The sequence below is a fragment of the Punica granatum genome, chromosome 3, assembly GCF_007655135.1.
Source record: "Punica granatum isolate Tunisia-2019 chromosome 3, ASM765513v2, whole genome shotgun sequence".
In the NCBI taxonomy this organism is placed as follows: Eukaryota; Viridiplantae; Streptophyta; class Magnoliopsida; order Myrtales; family Lythraceae; genus Punica; species Punica granatum.
In genome coordinates, this window is record NC_045129.1 from 10881521 (window position 1) to 10897576 (window position 16056).

Sequence of the window (16056 nt, forward strand, 5' to 3'; positions counted from 1 at the left end):
CTGAATCCTCATATTGATATTTTTCTCAAAAAAAAAGACATAGAACATTTTGTGCATGCGCCAAGATTAGACGTCTCAATCTCAGACTTCGAATCATATAAAATAGGTTAATTATTATAATAGGCTAATGTGTTTCTCTTGTAACCGAAACTGAAAAAATTAATAGTTACTTTTAACATCAAATATATAAAAAGATTTCCTTTTAAATAAGAAAATAACATTTTTTTCACTTAAATATGTTTTATAAATTGTGCAATTCAAACAACTGATTAATATTCAACCTTCAAAAAATTTAAAAAAAAAAAGAAGGAGAAATACACGATTAAAATTTTTATTAGGCTTATACGAATTTAGACTCATTTTCACGTAAAATCTCAAGCTGACAGGTTGTGGTATCAAATCTCTTATAAATCCGTGATTTTTTATTTTATTTTTTTGTGTGTGATATAACTCTCGACACTCGCCTTCACGTGACTGCGTATGACTTTGAACACTTCACCTACACGTATCACGCGAACTTAAATACATGTCCTTAAGAACTAACTATGAGTCAGCCAACTTCAATACTCTAGACTTATAATCAAGAGGTGGACTTCTTTTTGTACCTCAGGCGAGAGGAGGAGGGGGGATAATTAACAATGAGGCCACACTCAGGCTTGACAAAGATGTGGCATACTTTGGCTGCTCCAAAAATTGGGGCTGGCATGGTGTAACTAATATAGGCGCGCGAAAGCGTAACCTGCTCTGAAATCGTATCAAAATTCCAACTAAACCTATAAGCAATTGGACCCATTAATTTTAACCCAAAAGTTTGAGCTTTTGGGTTAGTGATGCGTCCAATCATTTATAGGCTTAGTGATTTATTTACATAAACAGCCATCTGGTTCGGGCTCGCGAGTTCGAGCTCGACGAAGATGGACCCATCTCATCGAGCCCTAGCATCGTGAGCCACCTAGGGCTTACAAACCTAGCCATGAAGGTCGCGGCCATGGGTGGGGCGAACCCTAGCTCAGGTGTCCCCGAGATGTTAGAGAAAGAGACCACTCAAGAGGCTAAGGCTCTAATAGCTCAAGACACCCGAGCTCATCTTCGCCGAGCCCAGGGCTCGCAACCCCCATGTATGGGCTCATGAGCCCATTGCTAGTCCAGCAATGTAGCTAGCGAGCCCTAGGTGGCTCGGTGCCTAGGTTGCTCGGAGCTTAAACCTTCCCCTAAGTCAAATCTGTTTTTTTTTCTTTTGGTGTGTACTCTGGAATCCAAAAGCCCAATGGGGTCTGACTAATTCAGTCGAGAGATCGAACATTAAAGATTACTCTCCCTCCCAACAGTGCGCTTCCCGAGATTCGAACTTGTCTTCTCCTCCTTATAGGGGTGAACTGCTTACCACTCAACTAACACTTTTGTTGGTAAGCCAGATTTGTTTTTACGAGGCCATATCTGGCCAGGTCGTGGCCAGATTTTGCTTCATTGACTTGAGGGCAATCAAAATAGTTAGCTGGGGTCGTCGAAGGGGGTCTGACGGCGACGACGGGAGATAGGTGTGGCGAACCCGGAGAGGCAACAAATGGGCGGCAATAGAAGTGATGGGTGTGGGGCAAGTCTCTCATAATAGAATGAGCAGTGAAGAGTACATTTGTAATATGAGAATTTATTACTATACGTAATAAAGTTTACCATGTGTGAATAAAGAAAGAGAATTCGTGGCTATTACAGATCAACCCTCCATAACGGGAATTCCGACGAGCAAAAACAAATGAAATAATCGCCATTACTTATGTAATAGGTCCATAGTCGGATTCCTGTCCATGTCAACCAAACACAACATTAGTATTAATGAAAACACCATTACCATGCAATCCATAATGCGTGGTCATTTGACGTGAAAAATTTCGTTTCGACCCTTAGATTTGTATACTTTGTGATAAACACAACCTTCATTATGGCACTTAGTTATCAATTGCAGCGTGCAGAAAATGGCATGATACAATCAGTCTTTTGACGTAGCTTTTGTTGCATTCAAAAGTTCCATTTTTCAACTTTAACGGTCAGAACTAATTTCTTGAATTTTCTGATTCAAGCAATCTTTAAAATAACAGATTTTAGGCAGCATTTTGCTGACATTTGACTAGATTTTCATTACCAATTTAGCAGTTGGTTGAAATTCGAACTTAACATGACGCATCGCAATCTATAGAATGTTGAAAAATATCGCCTGCTCTAAATTCCAACTTAGTGATGCACAAAAATTATTTTTTCAATTATAATGGAGATTCATGAACCTAATACACAGAAACGGGTATTTTTATACATACTTTTTTTTCTTCTCTTGGTCTCTTAATGTCTTTGGTTTTTGGTGAATGATAAGAAGTGCTCCCGAAAATCTGCCAAAAAATAAAAAATGAAACATATTATAGAGGGCCCATATGGGAGATATCTTCTAGAAGTGATCCTTTATAAATTGTTCACTTGACGACTTCTTCGTCACACTATTATGAGGAATACTCTTCTTATTTTTTCAGTACATAGATTTTCTTCTCATTGGTGCTTTTTCAAGCAAAAAAAAGCATGGAAAAATTAATGAGATAATAATCTAAGACCTCCTGGTTTTGAGTACTCTTTCAAGACGGCAACTTATTGTCGAATGCATCAAACCTCCTTCCGCAAAATTTATTTTTGTAAGTATTCAATTGATGATATTCAGCGAAAAGAAGTATTCAACTGATGTTCCCGATAGCAACAGGCTTGTTAGGTGTTTCATTCACACTATAATGTAAAAAAAAAAACCATTTCAATGATGACTGGTAAAAACAGATACAATAAAAAAGTTATTCCAAGATTTTCTAATCAATTGTATATAATTATCTGATCATTCATAATTGTGTGCTGCATATGTCTTGTTATGGTATAACTGGTTAGATTTCTTCATATAAATATAATATGATATATTTAGTCAACAACTTAAGTTGAAATAAATATTATCTCTAGAATTATTTATCTTAATAACATTTTACATGTTTCTCAAACTTTCTTTTAAAAACTTTTATTGTTGATCTTTGGAAATGCCCTTTCAAATGTTGAGATTTATGTAGTATCAAGATTAAACTTCTCCCTTGATTCTAGAAATCCCTAACTATTTAAAAAAAAAAGAAATTGTTAAAAAAACGAAATTTACACTTCTAAATTGTCTTTCTATCTGAAAAGAAAAAATAGTATATATTTCTTATTTATATATGGAAGAATCGTGAAGAAACATAAAGATATAGTAATTTGTCAGGCGGAAGGCAGTATCAGTTGACAAAAAGCATTAGAGTATTAACTAATAAGAGTTGGTTCAAACGGCTCGGCACTTATTTTTCTTGAGTAAAGTCTGAGGTTCGAGTCTCGTAAATAGAGAAAATCTTTTATTATAAGAGTTTTACCTCTTACTGAGCCGATTCGGCACGAATTGGATTAGTCAGGGCCCCATTAGACTTTTGAATACCATGGTACACACCACAAAAAAAGAGTATTTAGAGTGTTAAGCTTTACATTGATCCATTATATGTCGTAATTATAAATCTTTGAAGAACTTAAAATGTCAATTTCAAAATTTACATTTTCTTCACAATCTGCTCTGGAAGATCGTTTTGTCAACCGTCAATATATGAATCCAATATATTATGGACTGATTTACTATAAAGCCTGGTTTGACTACCTTCATGCATTTCAAAATACTATGTTCTCACTTTTTTGCAAATGAATTTACAAATTGCTAAGGGATCCTGCGTGTACATGTCCACAAATTTACAATCCTCTTTAAATTGAACATATATATATATATATATACATACTATTAGTATATAATGTGTAACGTCCCTCACAATCTTGCTATGTCTTTCAAATAATGTGTTTCATATTTATGGCTTCTTTTGGACGTGTCAAGTTCTACTTAGATGTGTTTTATCTGGCTGTTCTGCTAGATTAAAATTGGAAGCGCATAGAGGATTATAATTGACAATTGAGATTCTCATAAAATTTCGTATTTTCGGTTGGACAAATTGATAAATAGGGGGTAGAAGTTATAGTTTTAGTTGGACAAAATTACCCCTCGTATTATGTTAAATTAATTACATCAAAACATACAAAACTGAAGGAGACTGGTTTACTTCTTGCAAATTCTCTGATATTTCAACAATATCTTTGTTGTTTGAAGGAAAATAAAAGTGAGCTTAAAAAAAAAAAGGACTACAGTGGTGCTTCTGGTGAAATTTGCAAAGGGCTCTATTCCTCCTATGATGCATATAATATGATGGTTGTTCTTTCGGCCTTATACATCTGATTGGGCTTCTTCTTCTGTTTAACCATGCCAACTGGTCTAGCAGCCATCCAAACGAAAAGGTAAAAGGCCTAACCAACCTGATTGGTTTAGGCGATTCGACTTTTATTCTGCTTTAGTAATATATGATATTCGAGTCATTATAAATGCAGAGAATTTATATTGGGAGAGCTTTACCCCTTAGTGAGCAAACCCGGCTCGACTAGATTAATCGGGATCCAATTGAACTTCCAGATTTCAGGATTTACATCGAAAAAAAAATCAGCATTGTTTGTTTCTTTGGAAATATTCCGACAAACCCCACCATAGCCGTGCTAATTCAACTGTAATGAGACTCGAGTGTGCAGTATCAAGAAGTTGAGATCGACTCAATCGAATAAAATATTTTCATGTGCGAGTGACGAGTCCCTTAGACCTGCCCAATTCGTCATGTCATTTTCTACACTTTCACATGATAGAATAAGTTGAAGAGCCTCAACAGGGCTAAAACAATAGCTCCTTCATCTCCCGTTCCAAGTCCAGTACCCTGAAGGCAATGGTTCGATTACATTACTCCATATTTTCCTAGGATATATATATGTTCGGTTAAGTACCTGAAACTAGGAAAACCTCGGACAGACTTCAATGAAAATGTGATTCGGGCCGAAAAATCTTTGCATTGGACCAGCTAAGATAATGTGATAATTCCTATTCATACACACGGTACCAGAAATCACCCATAGGAGCGTGGATCCGAGAATTGTTTTTTTCCTAAACCCCATAACCATATTCGCGTCATTTCCGGGTTTTTAATCGATTATAGCTAACGTGCTGTTATGTGAACAATAGTTTTTCCGGTGGTTGTCAAGGTCACTGCAGAATACGGATCGGGCTCGGAAATCCAAAATTTTGATTGGAAATTTGAACTAAATCTGCATCAGCAATTGTTTTCATAGTTTCATCAGTTTTATAGGAAGTCATTCAAACAGCAACGAGAGGAGACAATACACCAGAAAAGAAAAACGGGGAAGTAACAGGACAAAGCAGCAAAAGCCTCTGAGTGAGTCGTACTCAGAGTTAGTTGAAGGTATTAGCAGCAGATGGGCATGGAGGGATTGATACCTCAGTAACCCCTTCCAGCATCATCACTACAGATTTCATCGAAGGCCGAAGAGCGGGCTCGTCCTGGATGCACCATAACCCCACTGTCACGAGCTTCTCCAACGACTTCTTGTCCACTTCCTCCCCTTTAACTACCTTCTCCACCTCCCTGGCCCTGAAATTCTTATACACCCAGGAGGCTAGAACTATCTCATCGGGCCTCGAGATGTTCACCTCCATGTTCTTCCGGCAGCACACGATCTCCAGCAGCATGACTCCGAAGCTGTACACATCCGCCTTTACTGAGATCGGGATGTTCTGGTTCCACTCGGGCGCGAGGTACCCCCTTGTCCCTCTTACAATCGTGAATGTCCGTGTCTGGTCGGGCATCAGGAGCTTCGCGAGGCCGAAGTCTGAGATCTTTGCTGTCCAGAACTCGTCCATCAATATGTTCTGTGGCTTTATGTCACAGTGGATGATCGGGGTGTCGCACCCCTCGTGGAGGTAGAGGATGCCCCGAGCAATGTCGAGGGCGATCCTCACCCGCTCAGTCCACTCGGGGCGGCGTTCTGATCTAAATAGGATATCTGCAAGGGATCCGTTGCTCATGTACTCGTAAACGAGGAGCCTCTTGGACTGTTCCGCGCAATACCCAAGCAACCGGACCAAGTTCTTGTGGTGAGTCCTCCCAATGACTCTCATCTCTGCTCGGAACTCCCTTTCACCTTCGGTGACAACCTTCTCCAGTCGCTTCACCGCAATGGTTTTTCTTCTCCCTCGATGCAGTGTTCCCTTGTAGACTGATCCGAACGACCCCTTCCCCAATTCCTCTTTGAATCCATTGGTTGCCCTCTTGAGCTCCTTGTAGGAGAATGACCTCAGGGTGAGCTCGCCTCCCAAGCCCATTTCATTCCCTCCACAGTCCAACAGCTCCTCGTACTCGAAAATCCTGAGCTTGAAGAAGAAGATGCCTGCGACAATAAGAGCTGTGCAAGAGGAAGTCACAAGACCTAGGGTCACCACGAGTAGGAGGACAGTGGATCCCTTGCTCTCAATAACCTTTGGAGGTGGCTGTAGGTCCGGCAGCGGGGAGGCGATGTCAGTCATGTTCTTGCTCCTGAGACCCTTCATTCCTACCTTGAAAATCGCTGTGGATGGGTTTTTTTGGTCCCTTTTCGCATATATCAAGGGGAGCTTTTGCTTCTTGCAGTAGCCCTCATCGTTGAACAGGGCGACCTCGCAGTTGCAATCTTCCAAGCAAGAGTTGATACAATCTTCCTTTCCCATCTTAGCCGTCGAGTATGGAGGGTCGTCCCAAGTCATGTCCTCCATGGTGAAAATGTTGATCGAGGATGCATTTGATATGGGGCCTGCGCAAAATTCCTCAGTGAAGTTCCTCTGACACCCAAGACGAGCAGGACTTGATTCCTCAACCCCATCCACAAAATCGGTACCAGGTATGCAACGACAGACTGGTGTATCATCATTCTTAGTGCAGTAGCTGTTGAAACTGCAGAATCTTTTCACTTCACACTGATCGTCGGGCACTTTCCACTCTAGCGATGTCCCGTAATCACCCTTCTCATAAAAAACATGGGAAAATAGTTTAAAAAGCCCATCGTGCTGCAGTGTCCCCCGATATATAACTGAGCTGTCATACGATAACAAACCTGCAGTAGATGAAGCTCCATATTCATAGTTGGAACTGTCCCTGTCATAGGAAGTAACCACTGAGTCTCCACCTTCGATAGTCTTGACTGTCCTGGAATTGGAACTGTTAATTAGAGCAAGTTTCCCCGTAAAATTGAGATACAGGTGAATGCCGTTGTCGCCTGCAGTGTCCGATGACCAGTAAGCGTCCACTCCTACTGCTAAGGTGTGAACTGGGTACATGACAAGATTCCCATCGCTCTGCATACTGAGACGGAACTGTCCTGTGGAATGGACCTCCTGAGATACGCTTGAGACCAGCTCGGACCCAGGGGGGAGGACCTGCCCTCCAAGCAGTGTATCTGTAGGAAAATTGAAACTGTCCCAGATGATGCGAGATTCATTATCATGTAGGCAAAAGTTCCCGGAGTCACTCATGGAGGCATAGGAGGCAACCCCGGATATGTCAGCAATGAGTTCATGTGAACCGAGGCCAGTTTTCAAGACCAGCTTGCCATCGGGTGTCAGCTCTATCGTCGAATTCGGCGAGACAGGGTCATCATCTCTATTTGCGGTCCATGTGATGGTCTTTTCAATCGTTTGAGACTTTCCAGTGAGCCATATACCAACCTTGAAGCCGTCCCTCTCGTTGTAGAAACCAAACTCGAATCGGCGAGAAGGTGAGGACCATGAAGTCTGTTTCATGATGGGGGAAAGTTTAGAGCCCAAGCTTATTCGAGCGAAATTCTTCTGCTCTACCCCTACAGCCGGGTGGCATAGAATCAGAAGAGAGAGTAGGATAATTTGACAGGGAGCCATGAGAATGGCGTTCGGAGCAAATGTGAGTGAATATGCCTCCGGAAGTTTAGTTTATTAAAGAGCAGACATACAGACTTTGAGGTCTTCATCAGAAATTGCAGTGATGACTTTGTCAACTTGTGTTGACTCCAAGTCAATGGTGGATGCTTTGTTTTCTCTTCTTCCAGCTGGACTTTCCAAGGACATCCACAAAGCAACCAAAGAAAAATTGGCAAAGAGAAAGATTGCACACCCACGACAGGGCATCGCCGTGTAATACACGGGCAAAAGAGGCTTGGTTGTTTTCTCGACTCCCTACACACTCATTCTCTCGTTTCTCTTTCTAATAAAACTCCCAGGAGACGTGCCCGAATTCTGGTGGCCCATGGATTTCGAACGACTCTCAAATTTAAGGTTGCCGAAAAATATGGGAGTCAAGTCTCTGAGGGAGGGCCCTTGTACCTAAATAATTGCAGAAAAATATGGAAGTCAAGTCTTTGAAGGCCCTTTTTTCCGAAATTATTGCAAGGAAATGTTGTTCATACAATTACCCTTCAAAGAAAATATTTCTTAGTTTGAATAGGAGTTTAGTTCAGTGATATTAGCCCTCGACCCAGAATCAAAATTTCCCGAGTTCAAATTTCCTTGGTGAGATTTTTGTGCCATTTATTTCCTCCTCTTCTATCCGTTACCAGACCTACGACTCTTGCTTCTAACAAAAATATACACACATACACACTGGTTTTTAAAGGTCATAACTTATGGATTGAAAACAACGTGCAAACACTGCATATGCGCCAATGCTGAATTGGAAGCCATGTGAATTGAAAAACAAAGCACATTTAGATAGGAACATGAGTTGATACAACGCTAGCCAACACATCGAAAGACTACCTCGCAGTTTCTTCTAGTTATTACATAATCTACTTGCACACAAATCTCAAAGGAAACCGTGAAAACAGAAAATGGAAACACTGTCTTAATTCAGCTTGGTTAGCTAGTAGCACCATATGGCGAGTTACAGGACATCTGAGGACTGCGTCGGGAGAGGAGGGTTTGGTATGTCCATGATGCCTTCTAGCATCAGTATCACATCTTTGATAGGAGGACGGAGATTCGGGTCATCCTGAATACATAGGAGTCCTACTCTGACCATCCTCTGCAGGCTTTTCATGTCCACGTATTCAAAGCTTACGAGCTTCTGCAACTCTCCGGCAGCATAGCAATTGGTGACCCAGGTGGCAAGAAGAACTTCATCCGGTGTGGGAACATTAACCTCCATATTGGCCCTACAACAGATGATCTCCAGCAGCACAACTCCAAAGCTGTAAATATCAGCCTTGGTGGATAGTAAACCATTCTTCTGCACTTCCGGCGCCACATACCCTCTCGTTCCTCTTACTTTATGGATTTTATTCGTCTGGTTTGGCATTAAGACCTTTGCTAGGCTAAAGTCTGAGATCCTTGCTGTCCACAACTCGTCCATAAGGATATTTTGTGGCTTTATGTTGCAGTGAACTATTTGCAATTCGCACTCCTCGTGTAGATACAGGATCCCCCGCGCTATTTGCAGAGCAATCCCCACTCTCTCTCTCCAAGAAGGGCGGGCTTCAGGGTTGAACAGAAGATCTGCAAGTGACCCATTTGCCATGTGCTCGTACACGAGAATCTTCCTGGATCCCTCCATGCAAAAACCAAGCAGTCGAACCAAATTCCTGTGATGGGTGTGCCCTGTCATATTCATCTCCGCCCGAAACTCGTCTCCTCCTTCTTGTGCTACTCTCTCGAGCTTTTTCACTGCGACAATTTTTGTTTCCCCCAGTATCGTCATGGACCCTCTGTAGTAAACTCCCCCAAAAGAGTCCCTGCCAAGCTCTTCCTTAAACTCGCCTGTGGCTTCATAAAGCTCCTTGTATGAAAACGACTGCAGCGTGAACTCTTTCATCAGACCCAAGTTCGAGTCTCTGGATAGCTTCCTGTATTTGTGAACTCGACTTCGATAGATGTAGAAGGTGAGTATCGCAGCAAGAGAGCATAACAGAGTAACCGAGCCCAAGGTTGCCGCAAGAAGTAGAATGACTGCCCTCTGGCGCTCGACCCCAGGAGGAAGTGGTGACTTGGGCGGCCTATCTGGCACATGTCCAGAATTCAATTGCTTGACCAAAACCATGGCTGCATCGCTCTCAATCATCACTCCGTAAATGATCGGCAGCTTGAACTTGTTGCATGTTCCATTGAAATAAAGGGCTACTTCACAATGACAGTCGTTCCGACAAGACTCTTCGCATTCTGTAACTGAATGTGACAGCACGGAATAGGGATGACCCCCAATCCTTATATGGTCCATGCGTAATATCATGCGACTTAAATCAAGGTTTTCAGCTTCGCATCTTTCTTCTTTGTTGGATCTGCTATAGCAGCCCCGGATCTTGCTTCCCAGATCAAAGAAATCAAATCCAGGGAAGCAATTACATGGATCTTTCAATTTCGAGCTGTTACAGTAGCTGTTAACACCACAGAAACCTTTGATGTTGCAGTCACTTTCAAGTGCCGACCATGTGAGGGACACATTCAGGTTGGATGGATCCCCATTCAAGAACCGGTGCATATAGAGCCTAAAATTCCCGTCACTATCCAAAGTTGCCCGATGAATGACAAGGTCCTTACGATTGGCGATATATGAGCTGTTGGCTATAATTTTTGTGATATTACCACTGTATTTCTGTTGCAGGCGCAGAGTTCCATTTCCATCCAGATGTAACTGGGTAGAGGTACCACTGAAAGTTGCAGTAGACCAATACGAATCCTCGGGCTTATTACCGGAGTTGACGGGATACATGACAAGATTACCATCGCTTTGCATCACGAGTAAGGACCGGCCACTCGAGTGATTGAATAATGACTTGCTTGAGACCAACGAAACCCCCCTGGACAGGTTTTGGCCTCCTAGGATGGTGTCTGTCGGGTAGTCGAAGCTTTGCCAGATCACCTGAGATGAGTTGTCATAGAGCACAAAATTCCCCGTATCAAGCATGGAAGCTGAGGTTGCAGGGCCAATGAGATCCTTCGTGATCGGCATCTCCCTGCCCGTCTCTGTTCGGAGCACTAGTGTACCGTTCTCCGCGAAGTAGATTGTCGAGTTCGAGCTGACGAGGGGACCGTCTCGACTCGCAGTCCAGGTAATGGTGTTGTTAGGCTTACCCGAAAGCCATATCCCCACGGCGTACATGCGGCCTTGAGGGTAAAACCCAAACCGGAAAAGGCGAGAAGGAGAGGGCCATGAAACAGAGCTGGCGCTCGGAGAAAGTGAAGATCCGGGGCGTATCGAGTAGGAACTTGTCTGCCGAAGAAAGGATGCAGCCACAAAGAGTAGGAGCAACAAACAAGCAAGCTTGAGAGTGGCCATAAGCGAGAGAGGTACTGATACAGCTGAGGTGAAGAATGGAATCTCTCAAGTCACAAGGCCATGGTAGTAAGTTTTGGTTTGTGGGTTATTGTAGATATGGCGGGAGAAGAAGAGTCAGACCTGTCGTTGTCTTCTCTTCAGGACTCCTATTCCCTTACTATTTACTCACTTTGCATGGACATGTGGGTGATAGAGAAAGTCGTGCAAAAGACTTCCATGGTCAAAGTCTTTGCGGGAGCACCATGAGATGCGATGTTGCCGTGATCAAAACTTCGGAATACATGCATCACCCGGGTGATAGAGAAAGTCGGGCAAAAGACTTCCACGGTCAAAGTCTTTGCGGGACCATGAGATTGTGATTTTGCCGCGATCAAAACTTCGGAATACATGCATCACCCGGGTGATAGAGAAAGTCGGGCAAAAGACTTCAATGGTCAAAGTCTTTGCGGGACCATGAGATGTGCTGTTGCTGTGATCAAAACTTCAGAACACATGCATCACCAGGGGGTGTACGGTACAATCCTGCTGGGGGAGTAAGAGGCGGTTTGGAAAATGAAGTGTTGTTCAATTCTGCTCAATCCTGGTTTACTACCGATAACAATGGCCAGTATTTTCCTTCCTGTGGGACCCAGCCTGCAGCACAATCGCCCGGTCAACAATGGGCGGTTGAAATTTTTTTCAACAAATGCCCTGTTCTTCATTAATTTTAGGAATAGGAATATAACAATATGAAAAATGGACAAATTTGTGCTCCAGTTCGTGTTATTTTTTCAGACCACGAATTGTCTGTAACTTTATTTTAATTGATACTAATCTCATTTCGGGTTAAAATTTTTTTTTTTCCTTTTTCAGCTTTCCTTGGCCTTTTGCCACATGAAGATGTCGCAACTTTTCAGAGGAGTAGGATAAACTTTCGTACATTTGACAATGTAAAACAACCACGTTAAAGACACGTACAAAAATAATTATATACATTCATTCTTGTCATTTAATATAATGCGTGCAAATTTATTTGTCACATCATAATAATAAATAAGACAACTCCTAATACAACACGTAAGTGCATGTCATCGCACTCATCTCTCTGTACGCCATAACCAATTAGTGATACGATCGCGTACAACGTTCATTTCGGCACTACTCATATCTATATCCACTCTATTTCCTTCTTGTAGTGGATGATTGCGAAATTCATCGTAATCCATCCACACATCGTCGTACTTCAGAAATAATCTGTTATGATAATTATTACGGCGTATAAAATTATGCAAAACAAAACAGGCAATGACAAGTTGTCCTTGTGTATAGGGTATGAAGTTCGTCATTAAAGTCAGTATGGCGAATCTCTTTTTCAAAATACCGAAGTAACGTTCGATTACATTACGCACTGACGCATACCGCTGATTGAATAGCTCTTTTTCCGTTGTTGGCGAATTTTGCCGAGGAAAATCACTCCGGTGGTACCGTTTCCCCTTGTATGGAGCCAAATATCCTGGTATATTTGGAAATCCTGTATCAATAACATAATATTGTTCTACAAAGAACATAAGGAAAATTAAAGTTAATTAAATTAGAGTTGCAATTTCATAGAAAACCGTCGCATGTATAAGTAAATACTCACGACCACGCGGTGCTGGAAAACCTTCTACTGACGCAACTTTGGAAAATATTCTTGAATCGTGTGCGGAACCTTCCCAACCCGTCATCACATATGTAAACATCATATCGTGTGAACAAGCATCTAATACATTTTGAGATATCTCGGCATTCCGATCGCGATAAGGTACTATGTTCGCTTGGGGCACGCATGTAGCGACATGGGTTTCATCGATAGCTCCAATACAATGCTGCATGACAAACGCATAATTATATGTACCGAACATAGTATACCGAAAATAATTTTATACAGTATGAAATTAGTAGAAAACATACCATAAAGAAACGCCACCTTTCGTCATTTTCAATTTTCGGCTGGACAGCAACATTCCACGGTGTCATAAAACCTTGAGATAATTGTTGTATTTCGCGTGCAATTTTTTTGATAAATCGTGACACCGTCTCCTTTGAATGCTGAAATCTTTCCGCCACCATTGAAAATCGCATACTGTGTGAAATAACTAACAAGAACATATCGACTTGCTCTTCGACTGTGATACCTCTACTAGTATCTGTGATGCCACACCATAATTGAAGGGTGTCGCATAGATTTCTAATATTTGGTAAATATTTTTTTCAAAGAAATTATCATTGTAATTATTCTAAACATTTTGAAATGCATACTTATTGTTATTTAAGTTTAAATTTTAGAATAAATATCTTTTCAGTTTGCAAATATGATGTAATTAAAAGGAAATAAGAATGGCTATCTAAGAAAGAAAAGTGCAGCATTATTACTTATATCGATTGGACAAAGCTGATTCACTTTACATCAGCACTTATTGAGCGGTGCTTGAATCTGTAATTATCTTGAAGTTCTTGACGGTGTGAAAGCCTCCTTCACGAAGTAATGGTTGAAACAAATCGATCTGAGACTTTCTTAAGCTTGCATGCATTAATGAATCCTAATTTTATTAGAGGTAATAATTTAATAAATAATTAAATCTTGTACTGACAGAAAATATGTTTAGTCAAAAAGTGCAAAGTATACCGCTTCATCAAGGAAAATCATGTCAAAATTAACGATTTGATTACTTCTTGTTTTCACGATATCTCACAGTCTTATGAATCTCGCTCTAATTTTAAATGTATCTTTTTAGATCTTAATTCTTTTATCATATGATTCCATGATAGCATCTCAAAATCTATAATATTATACATTAAAAAAGATAAATAAATAAATCAGTTATGTCCCATGGGAGTATGAATTTAGCCTTTTCTAGGCACGCACTTGATCATATTTAATGGGAATGAAAGGTCATAATTACCCTTACTCACGTGCGCACCAAAACGTTTTTTTTCTTTAGAAAATCCACGCAATATGTTGAATTTATGATTTTTCATGGGATATATATATATATATAGATCAAGAGTTAAAAAGACATATTTTTATAAAATTCTCACTAGACCTATAAGCAATTAGGCTCATTTCCAACTCAAAAGCTCGAGCTAACTGATTGGGATACCCAATCACTTATAAACCCGTGGATTTCTCTTTAGTTTTTCCGTGTGGGACAATATGTCTTAACATTCACCTTCACATGGCAACGTGTGACTTTGATGTTTCACCTATACGTGTTATATGGACTTGAACACCCGCTCTCAAGAACTGACTACGAGCCGGAATTGAACTTATGTACTCGGAACTTAACCACGAGGTGGACTTCTCTTACATCTTGGGCAAGAGGAGGGGGGATAATTGATAATGAGGCCACACTTGAGCCGCACTAAGATGATGTGCAATTTGACTGCTTCAAAACTAGTCTTGGCATGGTGTGAGCCCACACATACGTGCAAAAGCATAATTTGCTCAGATACCATATTAAATTTCCACTGTACTTATACGGACCTGAGCCCATATCCACTTAAAAGCTCAAGCTGATAGATTGTGGTACCCAATTTCTTATAAACCCATTAGATTTTTTTTGGTTTTTTCGTGTTGGATTTTTACTCTTAACACCCACCACGTGCCACGTGGACTAGAATAACCCGTTCTCAAGAACTAACTACGAGTCGAGATTGGACTTCCGTACTCGAAAGGAGAGGGGACGACACTCAGACCAAACATAGGCGCACTTTGGCTGCCCATCGACAATGAGACATTTCAAATGAAGTGACGTGAACCCACACACATGCGCGTAGAAGCATTACTCACTCTAATACCATATAAAATACAACTAGGCCTATAAGCTATTGGATTCATCTCCAACCCAAAAGCTCAAACTTTTGGGTTGAAAATGGACTCAATCGCTTATAGGCCTAGTGAGAATTTTACATAGTATCAGAGCCTAGGTTACGCGTATCCGTACCCACGCGCTTATGCGCATGCACCCGCACCACACCAAGCTTAGTATGCCCGAGGGCAGCCAAAAAGAGCGCCTTCTGTCTAGTCCCCCCTTGCTTGAGTACGAAAGATGAACCCGACTCGAGGTCAATTATCGAGGACAGGGTGTTTAAGGGCACATGACAACTTATAGGCAGAAATAGACCACACTTTATACGTGATAGTGAGTGTTGGGAATTATAATCCCACATGGAAAAAATGAAAGAAAACCATTGATTTATATGAGACTCAGGTATCACCACTTATCAGCTTGAGTTTTTAAGTGAAAATGGCTCAGGTCCGTATAAATCCAATGGAAATTCAATAATTTTTGCATAATTTAAATGGCATCTATATAAATTTATATCTATAAACACTATAAATACACATATATGCAAACGACATATATATATTTATATGCAAATGGTATATATGAGTCTGGGCTATATTATTCCATTGTATATGATCTATACGTTGGGCAATGTATATAAAATCTATATATTTTTGCCTGGTGCATAAAATATATATTTCCTTGGGCTATATGTGGATATAATCTATATATTATGTTGACAATCTATATGAGAATACTTTCACGATAAGAAAATGTAAAATTTTCTTATATTTTCATGATGATATGGCAACGCGATAGAGCACTGTTTTTCTATTTTTGATGATGTGGCGACATGAGAATTCAGTTTGAGACTTTATTTTCATATATATGCTAGTCATGTACCCCGTGTGGTGCATTGGATATTACGTCATATATATTTTTCTTTTTTATTTTAATAAAATTAAAATTGTGGAAAAAGAAAAAAAAACACATCAACT

The 16056-nt window shown here is 40.7% G+C and overlaps 2 protein-coding genes across 2 annotated transcripts; both read right to left on the bottom strand.

Annotated features, from left to right (window-relative positions):
- Window positions 1-5184: 5184 nt before the first annotated feature.
- LOC116198665 (G-type lectin S-receptor-like serine/threonine-protein kinase LECRK1) lies at window positions 5185-8199 on the bottom strand. The gene has a single exon (XM_031528868.1). The coding sequence runs from the start codon at window positions 7862-7864 to the stop codon at window positions 5372-5374; it is 2493 nt and encodes an 830-aa protein (XP_031384728.1). The 5' UTR covers window positions 7865-8199; the 3' UTR covers window positions 5185-5371.
- Window positions 8200-8663: 464 nt separating this feature from the next.
- On the bottom strand, window positions 8664-11400 carry LOC116198743 (G-type lectin S-receptor-like serine/threonine-protein kinase LECRK1). Its single transcript, XM_031528970.1, has one exon. It carries the CDS (start codon window positions 11247-11249, stop codon window positions 8862-8864), a length of 2388 nt encoding a protein of 795 aa, XP_031384830.1. The 5' UTR covers window positions 11250-11400; the 3' UTR covers window positions 8664-8861.
- Between the last annotated feature and the right edge of the window lie 4656 nt (window positions 11401-16056).

Bases quoted from the DNA above. Each gene is read 5' to 3' on its own strand.
- LOC116198665 (XM_031528868.1), bottom strand. From the start codon at position 7,864: ATGGCTCCCTGTCAAATTATCCTACTCTCTCTTCTGATTCTATGCCAC.
- LOC116198743 (XM_031528970.1), bottom strand. From the start codon at position 11,249: ATGGCCACTCTCAAGCTTGCTTGTTTGTTGCTCCTACTCTTTGTGGCT.